At 34.9% G+C, this 20,894-nt stretch overlaps 1 protein-coding gene across 49 annotated transcripts in view; it reads left to right on the top strand.

Annotated features, from left to right (window-relative positions):
- RIMS1 (regulating synaptic membrane exocytosis 1) overlaps window positions 1-20,894 on the top strand; it is a 316,584-nt gene that overhangs the window by 210,599 nt on the left and 85,091 nt on the right. For 15 of the 49 annotated variants that reach the window (XM_039568325.1, XM_039568320.1, XM_039568317.1 and 12 more), the window contains 8 exons: window positions 1,114-1,191; window positions 1,529-1,642; window positions 2,105-2,194; window positions 7,577-7,660; window positions 11,659-11,736; window positions 14,023-14,094; window positions 18,134-18,316; window positions 19,754-19,866. In XM_039568325.1, the coding sequence (XP_039424259.1) occupies window positions 1,114-1,191; window positions 1,529-1,642; window positions 2,105-2,194; window positions 7,577-7,660; window positions 11,659-11,736; window positions 14,023-14,094; window positions 18,134-18,316; window positions 19,754-19,866 (812 nt within the window). The remainder of the gene's footprint in view (window positions 1-1,113; window positions 1,192-1,528; window positions 1,643-2,104; window positions 2,195-7,576; window positions 7,661-11,658; window positions 11,737-14,022; window positions 14,095-18,133; window positions 18,317-19,753; window positions 19,867-20,894) is intronic. The other 34 variants (XM_039568360.1, XM_039568348.1, XM_039568359.1 and 31 more) reach the window with 13 other exon arrangements.

The raw sequence follows: 20,894 nt of genomic DNA, 5'->3' as shown, positions 1-20,894 counted from the left end.
GCTGACAACCATTCCTTTATTCCTCCTTTGAAATGTTACAGTGACCTCTGATAGAGAAGTCACCAGTGGTGACCACTAAACCCGTACAAGAAGGATCAGAGCTCCTCTGTTAAATCCGTCAAGGTTTTACAAACACTAATATTTCCAGGCAGAGAGTTGAGTCATCTGTCTGTGACACAGTCAGGTTTTGTAATGTTGATCCTGCTGTGTTTAGGTGCAAGGCTTAACAGGAATCAGAATGTCCTATCAGGACAAACTGTTCTTGATGCTGCAAAATCCTCAAGCCTGCTGGTTCTTCTCCTAATAGTTCCATAGCTGTGTCCTAGTAGGGTATGTGGAAAATTGTTAGAACATTATTATTAACCCCTAACCATATAATGGCCATAATTCCCATTCAGCAGCCACTGTCTGCCTTTAAATTTCTCCCTTGTTCATTGGGTAAAGCTGGCTGATAAAATAAACATTTCCTTCTCTAAAATCTATGATGATATTAGACAGCTGTCAAGTAACACCTTAGTGCTGCTGTGCTGGCTGATGTAATACCTCTCCTAAGATTTTTAATTAGCTTATTATTAGTAGCATTTAATTACTGTTAAGTTTTGAAGCCGATACGCCAATTTCAAAAGACTTCCACATTCCAAAAAGCCAGTTGCTAACACATCTGTAATAAAATTTGTGATACTGTATATCCCTGTTTTAGCAAGATTTTCATGCTTAGCTACTGAAGAGGTTAAAATTTCTGCAGGTCTAAGTAAGGCATCCCTAAGAGAAATAAAGAGCAAATTTAATATCAACTTAATCCTTCAAAACAGTCTGTATATTTTAATTAAAAGTGTCTATAAATGGAATATGTATTACTTCCATTTCAAGAAAACATCTGAGCTGTACTAGTATTGCCATAAGTTCATGCACTTTTTAAAGAAAAGTGTAAATACAAAATTTGTCCCCCAGATAGCTGTCAGACATACTGAGAAACCTACAGCTATACGATGTAATAAAACATTATGCATTTGTTTTATGTTCTGGTCATTCTTGGCTTGCCTTTATCTGTCTTTTTATTTCTGGCATGTTTTTGTTTTGTTCTGTGTTCTTTTCTGACCCACCACATTCAAGAAGTTCGGTTAGGCACTATAAAACATTACCACCCAAGATGCCTTTACTAGCAAATGGTACTCACTGGAACCTATACAGGTAAGGAGTGTTTAGAGTCCCCTTTAAGTAGTTAGCTTCTTTTTAAAAAATTAAATAGACTTCCCTTGTTAAAGAAAAAAACCCAACAAAATGTTTCATCCATTTTTGTAACTGAGAGATAAGGGATAAAATCCTAAAATAACTTCATCTAATTGTTTAAAATAACACCTGTATTACAAAAAAACCCAAACCAAACTACTTTGTATTAGTTGTTGTCTTCACTGTTAAAATTATATGTTGCATGTTTTTCTTTATTACATTCTTTTGTTTATGTATGAGATTTCTGTTGCATGTTAAATTTATTTTAATTTTGTTTAAATAATTTTAATTTACAAAGCTCAACTCTTCCTGCATGTGCTAAGACCAAATCTGTGATTAGACAGGATATTTCACTCCTTCATGATTGCCTTAATTCACGAATATCGAAATTTGGAGATGATCTACTGGTTAGGTAAGACACTGAGGATTAATCCCCCCGCTTGTTTCATAACTAATATGGATTTGCAGAATAAATGAGCTTCACTGTAAAGGGATTTCACATGACATATAGTGTATCACATTCTTTTATGTTGGCTTAAGATTTACTGCTGTTAATAAGGATATAACTTTATTGTTTGGTATTTCTCATTCCACTTTTCTTACAAGTGGATGCTCTTCTGTCTCATTCAGTTTTAAACATTTCAACAATATTTGCAAAAAATTTCTAGCAGTCTTTTGTTTGCTTTTATTTTCTAAACAAATCTTGACACTATCATCCAGTCAACTCTTTTATGTTTTCCTTAATTAAATCATTGTGATTCTACATTTTCTGTAAAGAGAGCATTATTTTATGAGTTAATATCTAACATTGTATTCCTTTCTTTGTTTTCTTTTTCTTTCTCTTCTACCATTGGATGCAATGCACTGGCACTAGTGAACTGCAGCCCTCCCTTGACAGGGCTAGGAGTGCTAGTACCAACTGCTTGAGACCAGATACTAGTTTGCATTCACCAGAACGAGAAAGGTATAAAATAAAAACTTACGAATTTCTTGTCATCTGTGCTGGTGATCTTTATAAGTTTTGTTTTTCCTCATATGAGTGTTCTACATTCTTGTACATTCTTGTCTGCTTTGGTATTTGTAGACATTTTTGCTCCTATATTCATGTATGTCATGTAAATTGTGTGTTGGAGTTTATAACTGCTTCTAGCTACTTCCTTTGTTTTAGTTCAAGCTGATGTTCATTGTTTACAAAAGTCCTCAGTATGCTGATAATAGCATTGCAGTGTTAAGTATTTTGAAACTACCACTTGGTTGTGAATCTTCATCATCATTTGCTAAAAAGCATTACATCTGTTTCTTGCTTGTTCTGTGGACTGCTAATAAAGCGTTGGCATAAATTAGAAAGTACAACAAAACTCTCACATTTCAAACCAAAACTGTACCAATACTGATATATGTTTTACAAAACAGCCAAACATCATTGCTTTCTTTAATGTGCTGCATCTGCTTTTGCAATTACAAGGCAGATCATTGCATCAAGTTTTTTTTCCTCTGATACTACATTAAGGTTCACATAAGTCTTAAGAAGACATGTTTACAAGTTAAATGAAATATTATTGTGTCCCATACATTGTGCAGGCATTTTATGGATGCTTTCTGTATTTTTACTATTACAATAGCTTGATTCAAAATTTTAGGAGAATCAAATGCTATTGGTGTATTTGATAAGGGTGATTCCACAAGAGAACTTTTCATCACTACCCATGTTTTTGGCTAAGAATGATACCACTTTAGAGTGAGATTTTAGGTTCACTAAGGGCAATAATAGGCTCCCTTTGAGTGGGAACAGGATGGAATTATGATTTTGTCTGTGCAATACATATTTAACTAGTGTGGAAGTTAATAGTGCTTTTTTCAGTCAATACAGTGTGGTGGTTGTTGACATTTGCATTATTTTCTTTATTGGGGGACAGGACATGTGAAGAAAGGCACTAAGAATGCACTTTCCTCTTTGAGATAGGGCTTCTCCTGAGTTTTTTATTTATAATTTGCCTTTCCTTTCTCCCCACTTCCTGCTGCTCCTTGGTTGGGACTGTGCTCTTCTTAAGTTATGCTCTTGTTGCAGAGAAGTGACTAATGTTCTGCTGAGGTGTCCTTGATGGATCTACAGTAGTTTATTCCTTTTTAAGATTGAGCTCAAGATGTTACAGATAATATGAACATGATTATTAAAAAAAAAAATTCAGCTGACATAAAGCCACTCAGAATAAAATACAAATATTTTTCTAGATATTTTTTAAAAATATTGTAATGTGGTATTATTGAGTGTGTACATGTATACAGCTGCCTTCATCTACAAGCAGTTACTTAATGTAATTGCATATAAATGTGAGCAGAGTGTTCTGTACCTATTTCAAGATGCCACCCATCAAGTTGAATATTCAATCAAACAGTAACTGGTAATTGTAAACTATCTAGTTAAAATCTTACACTAAAAACTAAATCTGTCCTGATGTTAACTAGTTCTATTAAGTCTTTAGAATTCACATCCGGCAATCTCTGTCCGCTGGGCAGGAATCTGCAGCATTTTTCATGAGCTCCTCATAAAGGAAAGTGTTTAGTCAGTATTAATGGCCTCTGTTGCTACTAAAAATGTGGTTTTGCCAAATGATCAGTGTGTCTGATCCAGAAAGACTGCCCATCAGAATCAAAGTTTTTCTTAGATTTTAGAAGTCCTAAATAGGATCCTCCATAGAGCAGAAAAGCTCTTGTTTAGGAAATTCATATTCAATTTTTTCTTGATAGTTTCATTGAAAATAATAAGATACATGTGGCTTTGGCGGAGGATTTTTCTTCCTTTCTTCTGACATAGAAGATTTTTCCTATTCAGCACAAGTTTTGGAGGAAGATGGTATATTTAATACATAAACCCCACCAAATTAATCTTTTTGTTTTGGGGAAGTGAATTTTAGACTATTTAGTTCTCCACTGTTGAATGTGTAATCTGCTTACGCTTGAACATGAGGTTAGTCATCAGTTGCATGTAATGCTAGAGAAGTCTTTAGTCTGAAGAACACAGAATTAAGTTCAGGGTCTATAGAAAGCATTTTGATTCTGTGCTGGACAAGATGAGAACAAATGATTTAAGATATGGTAAGAAAAGTTCACCTTAAGCAGTAGGAAATCTCTTTTGAAAGTAATTATAATGAAACACCATAATAGACAATATGGAAAAAGGTTGTCTTCATTACTGGAGACTTAGAGGAGATGAGACAGTTGTCAGGTGTAGAATTGATCCATCAAATAGAAACACTCTTAAGGTTTTGTGAAGTCCAGTCTCCAGCACTTTACCATTATATTTGAGACATTTATGTTGAAGACATTATTAGTTGTTTTCATGTTGTTTCTTCTTCCTTCTCCCCTCCCTGAATGACAGCATTGTAGATTTTATTTTAAAGTCTAGACTTCTATGCCTCTAAATACAGACTTCTAAATATGGCTTTGTATATTTTCTTTAACAAAATTAGGAATATACCTACCCATGGAAAATTATTTCTACTTTTTCCCTCTAATCTTTTGACTCAAAGGGTAAATTTAGATTATATTTGAGAACAAGAGCTAAAATGAACCACTTTTTAACAAAACGGTATTGTTATAGCAGATGGACAGTAGAGCCCTATTTCTCTCTGTCACTGATTTGCTGGAAACAGTTTTGATCCTTGAACTTTATACAAAGTCATTCATGTCATTTGGAATGGTCAGAGTAGTTACTGGTTTTTAAAACACTGCTTTACCAGTAAAAGTCACTCTATTGACTTGCTTATACCAGCAGGAAAATACTTTCAGCTGTATATATGAATTTGTGATATGAAAGTCTTGATGGTTTCACTATAGCAGAACCAAAACAGCAACAATGAGGACAGAATTCCTTTTCTCCTCCTATGAGTTCCATCATTTGACCAAGTAATGTCCATGTAACTTGACTGGCAAACTGATCTTGCCTTGACACAGATCCGACAAAGTTTTTTGTTAAATAGACTGTTTTTGTACAGAGTTTAATCCTTCATATACTTCTGTTTTGCACAGTATACTGTAGGACATTCAAAAATATCCCACCCCTACTAGTACCTCTATGCAGTTGCACCATTCCTGCCTTTTTTTTTTTCTCTTCCCACCATCTACTGTCTCTTTATTCCAAGCTGTTTTGTTCATTTGGTTTTTTTCCAAAATGATTGTGTGGTTGAAGTTCTTTTGATGACCTGCAAGGCATCTTTAAGTTTATAATATGTCCTCTACAGGCATTGAAAGCATTTTTCCTGCTACTACTTCCTTAGGCTTTGGGTTTTTTCATTATTATCCTTTCCACTGCGTCTCAAAATTTCTGCTTTTTTCCTTGTAAATTGGGTGCTTTTTCTTTAGAATGGAGAAATTTATTTTCAGCACCCAGTCTCCAGTCAGGAAAACACCTAGGCATGAGGTTTAAGGGCAGACTCTGAACTGATTTAGCAATGGTTTCTCATCATAATAGTGCCTTTCCCAGACTGATTTAAGATTCAGCCAGTGATAGTCACTTAAAAATATGTACTGTGGCTATTATTTACCTTCTAAATTTCTGATGTTGCAAGCAGTTGTTGTATGTATTAGCAGTTAGCACAAGAACAGTTGCACTGATTGGTACTTCTCATATGCTTTTGGCCTGAGACTTCACTTAGTGGGGATCTGAGCAAATAAAACTGAGGAGCACAGCCCGGGGATTAGGTCATGTACAAGGGTCAGCATACTGGCAAAATACAGCCCCACAGCTGTGTTCGATTTGTTTTGAGGTGCTTCACTGCAGTTGGAATCAAAACAGGATGTTTGCTATCAGTTGGTCCCTACTATCTGAACAAGAGACAAAGCTCAACAGTTACCTCTTACCTAATCATAAACAGATAACAGGGAAGTAGATCCAATTAAAGCTTTTCCTGATTTCGTGTTGATTTTTATATTGCATGCCTTTAACAGTTATGTTGAATATCCCCATTTCCATTTAAAATAATGTACAGTGAAATAACTGTTTGAATTAGGTCTGTGACATACTGTCTTTCTGGTTCTTTCCAACCACATAAAGAAATAGGTAGTTATGTGCTGGTGTTGTACTGTGGCTCACAGTCATTCAACATTCAGTGAAAGGGAGCATGTTCTGAAAATTCATACTGAATTACCTAGTTAATTCTCTCAAATGCTCTTTAATATCTGTAGTGAATATCAGCATATTAAGGGCTTTGACTGAGTGCACTGATGCATTAACATTTTCTTTAACTATTGCTTTGGAGAGAAAAATAAACTAACTACTAACAACCTATTTGCTCTTAAAACTTCTGAAAGACTTACCTAACTGTTCAAATAATGCTCATGTCCCAGAAACCTTTGTTATTTGCATGTTCCATAAATCAAACCCTTTTCCTTTTTACATGGACTGGAAGAATGCCTCAGAAAGGGAAGTATTAGATACTTGTGCTGAGTTTATGTAAACATTTTGCTATTTGTCAATAAATCAGTTTATTTTGGTATTGTAAATTGTTATACATACACTTGCTGCATTGCAAACACAACATCCCAATAAAATAAGCAACATCCGTCTATAATATAGTATATATAATTCTAAATTGAATGAGCTTTTTCAAGAAAAAAATCACGTTATACAGCAGTTTTCATTCTCAGTTCAGGTCCCTTTTGTTAAATTTAATTGCATAACATGGTGTACTGATGTGTACTGCAGGGATAAAGAGAAATGAACAGAAGAGGAAGCTGGCTGCACGTGCTTTCAGTATTTATTTTCAAATGATAAAAAATTACACCAGTACTTGTACACAAATGTGTGTAGCTTAGTTTTAGTTAAATAATTTACCTACACTCTTTCACTGCATTCCAGAAAGGGTGACTTTACGCCCTAAAATTTTTATTACAATTAATAGCCCTACATTTTTACTGAGGTTACATTTTTCCATACAAAGAGCTCGGAGAGATGGGATTAGCAAGATACCAGTATAATGACCATTCTATGGTCTTTGCAAGTCTTTTATAATTTGAAATTGCAGCTTCCTACACAAATGATAGGCTTTTAGGTAGTCCAGCAATTGAAAATATTTGAAAACTTCATGGTACACTGTGTAGAAGATTTATATTTGTCTAAATTCTGCATCTTTGGGCACACCTTCTCTTCGTTTCAGATGTGATGTTTCTGCATTAAGCAGCCTTAAGTAAAGTATACTTGGGTATTAGAAAGCTGTTAGAAAAAACAATTAAATTACACACTTTCATTACTTTTTGGGGTATTTTTCCAGTCCCTAATCCCGTATATTTAATTTTATCACAAACTGAATATCGTATTTTTTTCCTGTTTTATTGAACGGGCAAACAGGGGTAGATGGTCCCCCTCCCTAGAGAGGAGACGACCTACTAGTCCCAGGATTCATATCCAGCATGCATCTCCGGAGGATGACAGGTACTAGTCAACTCCTCCCAGTTGAAAAATGGCTTACTGCATCTTGCACTCTCAGAGGAGTACACTGAAATTTAGAAGTGTGCCTATATGTTGACACTTACAACCTCCAGAAGCCCAAAATAAAACAGCAGTTTAGATATCATCTCTGCGTTTTGTTGAACTGCTATAAAGCACTGAAGAATGACCATCTTTTCAAGTTTTCTGTTTGTCTGAATAGTCACAAGACATGAAATATGATGTCTGATGCAACAGAACATCATCTGTGTTAATGTTCCTTAGTCTGTTTTTACCTGCTTTTGTAAATGATGGTGGTGCTTTCACAGTGGTGCTTTATAATGTGATAAATTGTTGTAGAGCATATTCTTGTATACATGTTTATTTTCATTGGTTTTGGTTTTTTGTTTTTTAACAAACTGTTCCTAATGGGAAAAAGCCCCACAGGCTGATATGTTGGAGGTCTTGGTAGCATTTTCTAGTTGATGTCTGTAAAAATTGGCACTGTTTGTAAATTCTGTCCAAATCAGCATGGCCTCCATGGAGCAGGTATTCCTAATAAGGTAGGTTTTGATTAAGAACATCAGGGCTCTAAATAAATTTTTATGCTGAATGTCACCTATGATTAATAGAAGCACCTTTGTTTTTTACTTCTCATGGGCTTTCTAATCACCTGAGTTTTGGTATCCCATTGCTTTGGCAGTAGTGATTTTTTTTTGTTATTTTTTTTTTTCCAGATAGATCCGGGTTTATTTTAAGCAGCCATTGTAATTTATATATTTAAATGCAAATTCAAAATTTTTCTTTCAGTATTTTATATTACAGTAAGTGACAGGATACAGATAATGTAAGTAATACAGGTTAATGTAAATAATCTGTACATGAACTTAAGAAGTTGCTCTTAAAACTGTAAGACTGATATACCAGTGGTGCCAGTGCTTACCTTCTGGTAATGTCTACCCACAGTACTGATATTTTTACTGTGATTTATCTAGTTTGCTTGCTACTGGATATATTCCACTCATACAAGGTGGGAAGAGTGTAACTGTGTTTGGGTAGCATTTCTTTTTAATTTGAGTTTGACAGCATTGTAAGTTAAAAAATTAAATTTGTGAAACATTATTTCAAAGCTGTCCTTCATTAGAGATACTGCATTTCTAGAAATTTTGCCAACACATCCCTTTGATGGGACAGCTATTAATAGTTTACAAATGTACTTTATGTCTTTTAGGCATTTTTAAGTAATTTAGTTCTCATTTTCTGGGTCAATGGAAAGATTGCCTTTGACTTTAGAGTATCAGACTTGAAAAAATCAGTGAACTGAGGTTTTCATCTAAATACTACCATTCCCAATGCCAAATAGTAAGCTTTTTTACGTCAGCTGAAATTTTGTGGAGAAAGGCTGAAAGCATCTAATACTCACCAGCAAACATTTTCCAGTAAAGCATCTGTAGGATATGGAACCTGATATGGGAAAGTTTTTGAGGTGGATAAACAGCAGTCTAATTTTCTGTGTGAAATCGGTGCCTTCACGTAAGTCTTGCATGCAGTCTGGTCACCAAAATCCTGTGAGGAGCAGTCAGTCACTGATGAATGCAGAAGGAATTGAAGCTAACCTCCATGCTGATGGGTGTTTGCAGCCTACCAGCCTCCAGAAGTTTTCTCCTACATTGAAGAGTTCTGAGAACATTGAGCTCTTTGCATTGCATGTCTGTAGAGAGAATATCAGTGAGGGAATCAAAGGTGCTTTATCTTTGTTTTCTACTCTGTAAGTTTACATTTGTTCTGATTAATTCACATGTTTATTGCAGTGGGCCAATACTACTCAGTTCAATAATTAAAGTTTTTTTAGGATATGCTTGTATCAATTTGACAACTGAAATAGTGGCTGTTGGGGAATGGCTGATGGATCAGCAGGGATAACTAACTAACTGCTCATCACAGCTTTTGAATAATATTTCACAGTTTAATTGACTTTGGCAGACTTCATCTTACTCTTCATTTGAGTACACCACAGATTTATATTACAAATGGGTCCAATTTGCATATAGAGTGCAATCAAGATCTATTTCTGAACAAATTTCTTAAATCTATGACTTATGCATTATTTATAGATTTGATAAATTAATTTTTTGCAACATTGTATTTATTTCTAATGGTTATTAACATAAATTTTAATAAAAGTTTTGGCAAGATTGTTCTTCTGGAATTCGTTCACTTGCCATGTCAGGAGGAAGTGACTCCTTGATATGTTGATGAGATGAAGACATGAGTTATGTATTATTTCAGAGCTAAAAATTTTCAAATGTTTGGGTAGTATCATGTATTTCTATGAGATATTTTTAAGGATAGTTTTTCTTTTGAATTTGAGAGCTTCACTGCTTGAAAGTTTTTTTGGGTTTTTCTATTAGAAATTAGAAAGTCTAAATGTCTAATGTCTACAGTTTAGACAGATGGGTATCCAGGGAACTGTGAAATTGTAAATGACGATAAAAACAAGGTGAATGAAATCTGAGCATTTAATGGTAGGTGGAAATTTTATTCAGACTGTTCTTTTGGAAAAGTCTGCATATAATATTAGCATATAACCAAGACTGGATAAAATAATCCTTTTAAAAAATGAATTCTCATACATTTTCAGTTAAGAGAAGTAGCTTTTGTCAGTCAGGTATGCATCTGTAAGAATGCTAGTCCCAGTCACCTGAAGCCAGCTGCAGAGCAAGTGCCCTCCTGGTACTTTCAGATATGGTGCAGATCCAGCCTTTAAGAAAAGTTCAGTAAAAGTCAGGAAGTATAGAACATTACATTCTTGGTGGCTTTAAGGCTACATAAAGTAACACTCACTGCAAGCCACTGAGGACTCTTGTACAAGCCAGTAATAAATCGTTTAAAAATATTGGACACTGACAAAATGTTATGTTGTCACTTCAGAAGTAGTGATTTTTAATTTTGGTAGAAATAGTGTCATATTTCTTGTGTAGATTTGTTTAGACACAACTGTTAAGTATATTGAGGCACATAGCTTTGGAACATGAATGGTAAATAGCTTGTCTGTATATAAAATAATATATAGTGCCTGTCTATATATGATACATATTGTTCAATGATTTGGTGTGACAGTTGGAAGATTTATGATCTTAAAAAGAAATTTTAGCATTCCCTGACCCTAATGGAGGTATAGATGCAAATATATTACATAGCTTACATTATTAGTGGACCATAAATTTTACTGAGTTTTCTCATTAAAATCCAAATTTGGTATTTAAAAAAAAAAAAAACAAACCAACTTTCATTGATAGAGCTTATAATATATTTCATTAAAAACTAATAATAAACCAACAAGGTAATAATATTTTTGCCAGATTGAAAGCTGTGAATAAATTCTGCAGCTTCAACAGAAATAAAAATACGAAAGACGTTCAGAAATATTCCCATGCTTTTTTTATAAAAAAAAAAATCTGAGGAATTTATTCCACTTTGCTCTTGAATTATTGTTAATTATTACTGTAGCAGACTGTCTGGCAATAGAATATGAAGTTTTCATCAAAATACATGAAATTAGGAAATTTACTTGCGTTTTCAGGAGAATTTCATAATATAATGACAAAATAAGCATCTTAAGCAAAAAGGTGTTTTGTATGTTTATATATAAATCAAATGAACAATACTGTGTTGTTCTTTATTCTCAAGATCAATTCTCAAGAAGGATGATAGAACCTATTAATAACAGTGGTGCCATTCAGAGTGTTGAGTATAAAGGTTTTTAAAAATAGAGTTGTGGCTTTCATTCTATACTTCATTACATTTTAGACTGTTATTACATCTAAACTTTTATAGTGTTTGGAAGAGGAAAATGAGAAATACAGCTGTTTTCAATAGATAGTGACTTAATGCTTTTTGTTTATCTATTTGACTGCATGTCTCCACCTTCACTGCATGTGACCATCTCTCTGTTTCTGCTCATTCCGTCCAAATTCACATCCATGTTTCCAAATATTATGAAGAACAAGGACGCTGGAGTTTTGCATTCCAAAACAGGACAGTGTAGACCACCTAAGTGCTAAACCTGGAGCAGCACAGAGGTATCCTTATTTACTCAAATCATAGATCAAAGTAAATGAGATATTGGTTATAGTGTATATTCTTCATATGCTCTGCATACTTTCACACACTTTTTTTTTTTTTTTTTTTTCCTGGTTTTATGTGCAAGCACATATATGCGTGTATCATTCATGGAAAATATTTTTTTTCTCCAAAGAAGTATGTTTAGGAGGTAAATTGGAGTATGATGTGAGTGCACTCTTTGTCCACTGCACATGAGCAGGAAAGGACAGCTCCATGTAAGTGCACACCTGCCAATGCCCTGTGTGTTCAAGCTGAGCCAGGAATCCAGTGCTGCAGGAGGCTGTTGAGCTAATTGGAAATGTATACAGCATCATCTTAGCCAGAGGGAGGAAACAGAATGGAAACTGATTTAAAATAATTTCTCTCTCAAGGGCAGCCCTGAGAGCAGAGAAATAAGTGTACTCAGGTCATTAGTGCTGTGTAGTACTTTGTTACTTGTCACAGCAAAGCACGTCCTGCTCTTAGCTTTTCTATCCTACTAAAACCACTCACTGTATGCTCTCTTCCTCCATTGTCTGCAATGTCACAATCTAGGCAAGCAACTTAAGGAGTAAGAGAAAAATAAGCCCCAAACAGAACCAACTAAACAGAAAATGAAGAGGGTGACATAGTTTGAATGGTAATGCTGCTGCATACGGTGGATCTAGCCATAACTTTACATACTTTGCTAACTGTTGGTCTTAAGTAAAACTGCAGCGTTTAATATGTGCATTTTCCTCTGTATCCACTTTATATTTGTCCTGGTAAAGGAAAAATATTGAAAAATAATGAGATTATACAAAAAATAAATCTGAAAAAATAGTTTGAAGACAAAAAGGATTTCAGTTTTTAATCTGATGTACTATTTTTTTTGTGATATATTTTTTAAAATCCAGAAAGCATCAGGTAATGACCTCTGCTATGCAGAAAGCATTTTGTATTTTGCTGCAGTGTTTTTTTTGTTGTGGAATCTTCTGCATCACGATATAATTCTCATCCAATATTGCAGTGGGTAAAAGTAATGAAAATCCACTGTGATTATGTTCTTTGGGTATAACTTGGTGTCACAGCTGTTTACGTCTCTTCTGGTTCAGGCACTGGATTACCCTTTATAACCACAAAGGTTTAAAAGGAAAAAAAGTTATTTTAAATATTATTTTTATCTCTCTGTTTTGCACATAGTAATTCCTATATAGGCTAATATATGGCATTGATTGTATCATTGCAAGATCTTGCGTGTATTAAAATTTGTCAGCATTTCTGGTCTAGGAATGAATAATCATCACTCCCTGGTTTTACCACTCCTGAAACACTGTATGCACTTTTTCTTCTGAAAAAATAATGCATATTGATGGTTTTCTGAGGTTTAAAGTAGTAAATCCTAATTTGTAAAGCTAACATTGCTATGGATAGTACAGAAAATTTTGGAACACACTACTTGCAGAGATTTACTTAGTATATTTATGGTCTTGGGCAATAATGGTGAAATGTGGCTTTACCTTTGTTCTTACATGTATATACTCCTATTACTCTTCACTGTTCTTATTTAATATCTGAGTGCTTAGATTGTCTGAGGTAACTAGTACCTCACTATCCAAATGTCAGATGAATTCTGTAAAAGATTTGTGTAGGAAAGGAGTGAAGGAGTGAAATAATTTCTAACTTACTTATATTGACTAGGAGAAAGATAGCATTGGTTTAATCTGTTTCTAAAAACTTTAAAAGGTAACAGAATGAGATTTTTGAAAAAACAAGTTTTTATTAATACAGTGACAGCCTTTTTAAAATCTGATATGATGCAGTATTTGTTTTGCTTTTGAAATTTAGATTTAAAAGTGATTTTTAAATCCATTTAAACCTTCAAACAGTATTTTCTGGTTCTTTCTGCAAGGTTTTTTTCCTGCTGTCTACTCTGAACTTGTTTCTCATGCTGTTAAGAGATGACTTAAAGGCTGATGAGGAGTCATTTTTTCTAGTCAAATACAGGCTGTGAAGTGGAAACTAGTTGCAGGCTCAGTCAGGATTAATGTTTTCTTCCCTGCTTTGGTACCTCATAAGTTTCACACCAGGAGCCTCAATCAAACCTAATTAATGCAATGTCTCTTAAACCTCGACTTCACCAGCCTGTTTATGGTGATAGTTGTCACTTTCTCATCTGTCAACCGTTTCTTTTACTACCTTTATAATACATGAATAAATAATCTTCATATTTCTGTATTCTTTTTCTTCTTTGTTTATTTCCTTTCTGACATGTCATTTCACAGGCAGTCCAGAAAAGTGGAAAGATACAGCAGCCAAAAACAAACTAGGAAAGGCCCTGCAGCTGAAACGGAAAGGTAGGAGTGTTGATTGATGTGTAAACATCTCTTATTTTCAGTCTGATTCCAGTTTTTGGAATATACCTCTAATAAGACTTTTTTAGAACATTTATGACAGTACCAAAAGCTGTATTGTCATAATTAAGAGTATTATGTATTTTGGATCTGTATTATTAACACTGTGTTCCATACATACGGAATTTTTCTGGCATTCTCCATCATTGCAGATCAGCTCAATGGCAAAGACTAGAAGTCCTTTTCTGTACTTTAACACTCATTCTTTTTCAAAAAATCCATATTTTACATTAACTTTGAGGATAAAAAAATAATGGATTATATAAATAGATAACTATAATAAATTAATAATTCAAAATGTCTCTGATCAAATGAATTTCACTTTAAAATAGAAAAAATTTAAGTTGCACATTTAAATCTATCATAGCGTAAAATTACTGTAAAGACTGCAATTTTTTTGTATTAATTGAATTTTTCTGAATTTGTATTGTCATATCTTTTAGCTTTGATGCTAAAGTAGTATGGGGTTACATATTCAAATTCTTAAGAAAAAATGAAAAAATAAAAATATATACTGAATAATAAGTACATCTAGTTAAGTTTTAAACCCTTTATATTGACTGAAATAAGAGCAGTGAGGAGGGATGAGATCCTGTCTTTGTTCAGTTCATGTTATTTTGATTAGCAGAGGTGAAATGTACATGTTTACATTATGAGAGCTTAAAAACTTCCATGAACAACACAGACATCTCTGTTTTCAATGAAAATGCACATTATGTAGCAAAACTTCAGAGCTTTTTTTTAGTTTTACTGCTTGCAGCCCCAGATTATAGTTCCTGAACCAAAAGCAATGGTTACATTTTCCTTGAGTCAGATGATTCTGTTGTCACAACAACCCCGGTGCTTTTTCAATTTAAGTCAGAGAGATTACCTAAATGATGACTGAAATCCTTGCTGTGATTGAGTCAGGGACTGTTGTGCCATGGAGATTACTAAAACCCTTTTTTTTCCCTGTTTTTTCTGACTTCTGAAGAGTAACTGATGTCCAAGGGATGTGCCTCTTGGTAATTCAGCAATGAACCCAGTGAGCAAGAGCAAAGGGAAACATGAATTGTACTGCTTCTTTTTACTTCTCCATGGCACATATTGTAGGCTTCTGTTTCCATAAAATGATTCACTAGTATTAGATGTGAGACAAAAATGTCTAAATAAGTCTGAATGCTGTAGCTCAGTATTCCGTCATAGATGTAATATTGCACTGGTGCCAGAAAGTTTTGATAAAAAGACAGGCACTGAATTTTCCCGTAAAATATAACTTGAGACTATTTCTTCAAAAATCCATTTTTGTCTTACAGTTGATCTTTATTTTTCCATTTGCAAATCCTACTATTAGTTAAGCGGATTACTGGAATAACCTATCAGTATGCTGTCAGTTTCTCTATAAAGCATTTCAACATGCCACGTAAGATTAAGTTTTCTATGTGTTGTGATAGTTTAGGAAATATACATAAAAGGGGAAAAGCCAGCCTTTTCAGGATAGTTTATAAAGCCTAAAAGTTCTCTTAATTTAATGAGATAAGCCTTCTAGATAGGATTAAGTAAACTGTTCTGAAGGAGTAAAATTGATTACACAAAAATAATTTTCTGCTCTTGTATGAATGATCAAAAATTGGTTCATCCCAATCCTAAAATGTTTTCTTTCAGTCCTAACTGATCACCCTAGAAATGCCAGATGTGACATTACCTGTCATATTTTAGGATACATACAGTCTTTAACTGTACTTTCTATATTTGGCATAGAACACTGTGCCAGGGGTGAGCTGAATTGATGGCCCTCTCTTATTCTTAGTTTTTCTTTATAGTTTCTTAGGTGGCAGAATGCTACTGAGGCATCAGTCTGAAGGGAAAGGAATTTGAATTTTCTTGTGTGCTGGCAGAGCTGGAACCTGTAGGATTCCCCTGTAGGCCACTGCCAGCTGAATTAATAGGTTTGCTGCTTGCAGTGTCACCTTCCTCTGTGAGAAACCAGGAAATGAGATACACATGTACATGCTCATTGCAGTCTCACTGCTCATCAGGTATCATTTTTTCCCCAGATTCCTCTTCTCTATCTACTTCTTATCTCACTTCTGTCTCATTTTCTCGCTAGCTTTCGTCTTCCATACTTGTTCATTGTTTCTTTTTGCCTCATTCTCCTGATCAGCCATTTGCAGGCTTCTTCCTGCAAGCAACAGATCTTTCTTCTAGGACAGCAATTCCTTAATTCCATTCTAGTTGTACTTCAATTGCCTTTTATCTCTCTTTTTATTTGCACCCCAAGAAGCATATTCATCTCATTGTAATACCCCAGCTAACGCAAATCTTAAGCCTGATTTGGCTTCATTTGAGTTAAGCAGATCCTCTATCTTTCTCTTGGAAGGGGACATATCTGTAAGAAGAGTATTACTGGAGAAGGAGATAAATTTCAGAGTTGCAGGTAAGTCCTGTCCTGTTCTGTAGTGGCAGGACGGACTTCTAGTGTTTCACTGGGCTCTCAGATAAATTCCTGGATATTTAACTTCTGAAAGGAAATAAGTCAGAACAGAGAACATGATGGCTTTGTTAGATTGAAGTATTTATCCACAGTAAAAACAAACAAGAACTTTCTGGCCCAGAGTGAGGTCCGTATTTACCTTATGGATGTTATGATGTTCAGACATCTGATAGATGCTTAAAACCTGGTTATGTGCAATAGTTGGCATGGTTTACTTTTGTAGTCAGCCTGGAGAAACAGACATTTTCAGAAGTCAGGTCATCTTTGTTATTGTGAGCGTGTTTCAGAATCAGGAAATTCAGTATCTGCAAGAATGTTATGGTTATCACTAGGGCAAGCCAGGAGTTCAGCTTAAGAAATGTTAGCATTTAAGAGAGAGAATACAAGCTCAAGCAAGAGAATCTTGATTTTTTTGCATTGTGACTGTTCTTCCACAGGAACGGTTACTGATGAAATGGTTTTGAATCCAAACCTGTTTGTTATCCTTGGTAGACATCCTTGTGTTATTTCATATATAGGGGCTTTTTTAGGATTAGTTCTTAGTGTATGATAGTCATATGAAACAGGCAGTTCCTTGGATACCTTGACCATATCTTGTGGGGGAGTTGTGCTGGGTGTGTGAAGGGAGACTTCATAAGTCTGCAGAAATTGAAAAAAAACCCAAACCAAACAAAAAAACCCAAGCCAAAAACAACAGACAAAACCACCCCATGTTGAAATGATGGCACAAGAATTGAAATTTCTGATATAATTTGTGATGCAGTAGTACCATTCACAAAAGGCTGCCCTGTTGGAAAGCCAAAGAGTAAAAAGGCACAGTTAGAATATTTTGGCACTCTACGAACTTGAATGTTTCAGGTTATCTTATACCTGTAATGTATGCAGTTATTGAACTAGTAGTAATTATGCTCTGTTATACTGACATGATTAATCATTTAACTGCATAATATGAATTGTACTTTCATTAGAGTTCCTTTAGAACTATATTTCTGTTTTAGTACTTACAAGTACGTAAATAGATTTTTTATTTCAAGCTGTAAAGGAAACTAAGGGAATCACAGGTGTGCTTCCATATTGTCCTTTTTTAGGTCACTAACTGAAATGCAGTTAATATTTTTAATAAAGATAAAAGGTATGTTTTAGAAACAGAAATGCTTTGTGGTAAACCCAGGTATTCATAGCCTACTCTGTGGTAGTCCTTTTGTCATACATGTTGTTAGTTTGTGTTTGCTGTGTTTAGGGTGCAGCTAGAGTTTTTGGCCAACTGTCCACTGTAAGCACTGCAGTTCAACAGTTCCACAGTTAGGGTCATGTGTATTTGCAGTGGTGAGTGTTCTGCAGTTTGTCATTTTGAAAATGGATTTGCATTCAGAATTAACAACTTTCATGTGAAACCTCAACCCTGGTCCCGCAGCCAGGATTTGCAATGTTCTTTTGTGGAGGGGGGCATTGGGAAGGTGTGCCTGGAGCTAACAACTGAACAGTTTCTTTTTGGCCCTGATGTTTTAGGGGTCTGCTACCATGTCTTTCTAGAAGGGGACTTCCACCCCCACGAACGACTGAGCAGCCAGTCATTAGGGGAAAACACCACGCTCGCTCCAGGTCGAGTGAGCAGGCTAGTGTCAGACCCTTATGCCCCGTACATCACCTAGCATCCGGAGGCTCGGCGCCACCTTCTCCACTTCTGACAAGGTTGCTATTATGTGTCCAGCATAGCTTTCATGTTCTGCCTCCAAGGTTTCAGTGTGGTGTGGTACTTCTCTGAGCATACATGGCACATTCACTCATTCTGGCACTGTAGATTATTCTCTCTTCATGGTATTTATACTTATCCCATATCCTTTATGCCATCTATCTTCACCATCCAGATGGTACTTCTTGCTGATGAACTTAAATAGTTATGCAAATTAAAAGGTTGGCTGTGTCTCATCCTTCCATTGTTGTGTTTTGTTCTGTATCCATAAGAAAATTATCAAAGTATTTTTCTTAAACACTGTGCAGAAAATCACATGTTGTTCACACATCTAACTCTGATCTTACAGGCTAAGAGAAAGTAAGCTGATCTACCTAGTGAAAGCCAAAAGTATTTTGAACTTGCACAAATGTGCTACTTTAAATTAAAAATTATCTACTTGGGACTTGATAAACAGTGATTATTCACTACAGTGAGAGTGACATTACTATAACTGGCAAGGGCATTTCACAGTAAGCTCTCCTCAGCGATCTGCTGCTTCTCATCTTTGTTTTACTTTCTTAAACCTTTTCCCCACAGTTATCATAGGTGCCCATACTTATTTTAAATGTTAGGGTTCCGAAGGTGTTTGATGTGTTACACTCCAAAACTGTATCTATGAATAAGACATCAAGTAGCCAAGATGTTCTGAAACAGTGCTAGCTAGAATTCAGCAATTCAGCCAAAGTGGTTTAGGAATTCAGCCAAAGTGGTTTAGGGTATTTACCTAGATATGAATATTAAAAGTCTTGTGCATGTTTTGCATGCACACACAGCTAATTGCACACACACACACCCTCCCTTCCCCCACCCCAATGCAAAGGTTAAAGGTCTTTTTCCTTCTTTGAGTTCTGGGAAAAACCACAGGCTATCCTATGGGAATAGATACTTTCTGTCCCTGTCCAATTCTGTGTGGCCTTGTGCAATTATTGCATCAGCACAAAGGGAATACTAAATCTAATAAAACATAAAAGTGACAATTTATATTGTCCTTGTACCAGTGTAGGAGAATATATATAAATTGTGAGTCATAATCATAAATGGTTCTTAAAAAACTGCTTTTCATTCGATGGTTTTTCACTATTCATTTATCAAAAAAACCCCCAAAATTAAAAAAAACCCCAAACCTGAACAAAACCAAATAAATAAATAACTTAAACAAACAAGAAAATAAAAGGAAGTAATTTCTCCATAGTTGAAGGTAGCTAGAGTAATTAAATGTGAGGCCTTATAAATTGACTAGCTATCTCGACCTGAGTATGTGCATATGTCATAGACCAAATGCAAACTTTTTCAAACCCGTCTTCAGTACCTGCAACTTAAATTGTATTTAAAATTCAAATGTAAAACATCTCTTCATTTGCCTTATTTTGCTTTTATCTGAATCTCATTTGCAGAACCCATCAACAAGGAAGTCCCACGCAGTCTCCTCCTGCAGACACCTCCTTCAGCAGTCGTAGGGGAAGACAGCTACCGCAAGTTCCAGTAAGAAGTGGCAGTACAGAGCAAGGTATCAAATAATGAGCTTGTGATAGCTCAAACTCTTTGATTTCTTACCTTTCTTTACCTTAAGTCTTCTTGCATAACTACATGTCCAGTGCTATAATTCTACCAGTAAAACAATAGAAGAGAATGAAAGCATCTTTGTAGTTGGGGAAATCCGGTGAAGTTTGACTGGTGGCTTATTACATGTGGTTTAATCGCCTTAATTTTCTAGTACCCTTTTATGTTTAAAATTTCTGTTAGAGTCATGGTAGTTTCCATCATGTCTAATATGTTATCAACAAAAAAAAAAAACAGGGTCAAAGATTTTGACAGTCTTACTAATTTTTTATTTTGTGGTTTATATTTATTGTTGTGCATTATTAACATAGATTAATAATAAATGTCACAGATCTGTTTTTCTTCTGGAGTTCATAGTTCAGTGAGTAAAGAATGAAAATAATTACCATGGGAAATGTGAGAGCACAGGTCACCGGCCCTTTCTTGCTTAAGAGTAAACTGATCAGGCAAAGAGTGCTGCTCTTTTCTGAAAAAGACAATTGTTATGGAAGATGTTTCTTATATCCTAACATCAAATAAGGATGTGCATTACTGTTTCCTTTTCTAGCAACATACTGCATACAGAGAATGAGTTGTTATGGTAAAATGAAGTGGCACAATGGATAGTATTTGTACATTCATGTTTTCTTCTGTGTTTAAAAATACTTGTTTTCTCATTGACTACAAGCAACAACTGAGATTGCCACATACTACAAGGTTTTCTTTGTGGAAACTAAAGAAATGCTTATAATGATGAAATATTGTAGTGCATTACAGAACTGTTAGCAGATCACATTCTTGAACAGATAAAGTTGCTGAGCATGACCACCTTATCATGACAGATTACCAATGAGGTTTTCGTGTATGATGGCTTGCATTAATCTGCAATCAGTTTGCATTAATGTTAAGGCTTTGAGCTGTGATGGCATACAAACCCCTCAATTAGCACACATAAAATGTACTCCTGTTTTATAAATGTTTTTATTTTGAATGACT

Source organism: Corvus cornix, chromosome 3 (assembly GCF_000738735.6).
Source record: "Corvus cornix cornix isolate S_Up_H32 chromosome 3, ASM73873v5, whole genome shotgun sequence".
NCBI lineage: Eukaryota > Metazoa > Chordata > Aves > Passeriformes > Corvidae > Corvus > Corvus cornix.
Note: the sequence above shows the minus strand (reverse complement) of the source record. Positions and strands in the feature narration are given on the sequence as shown.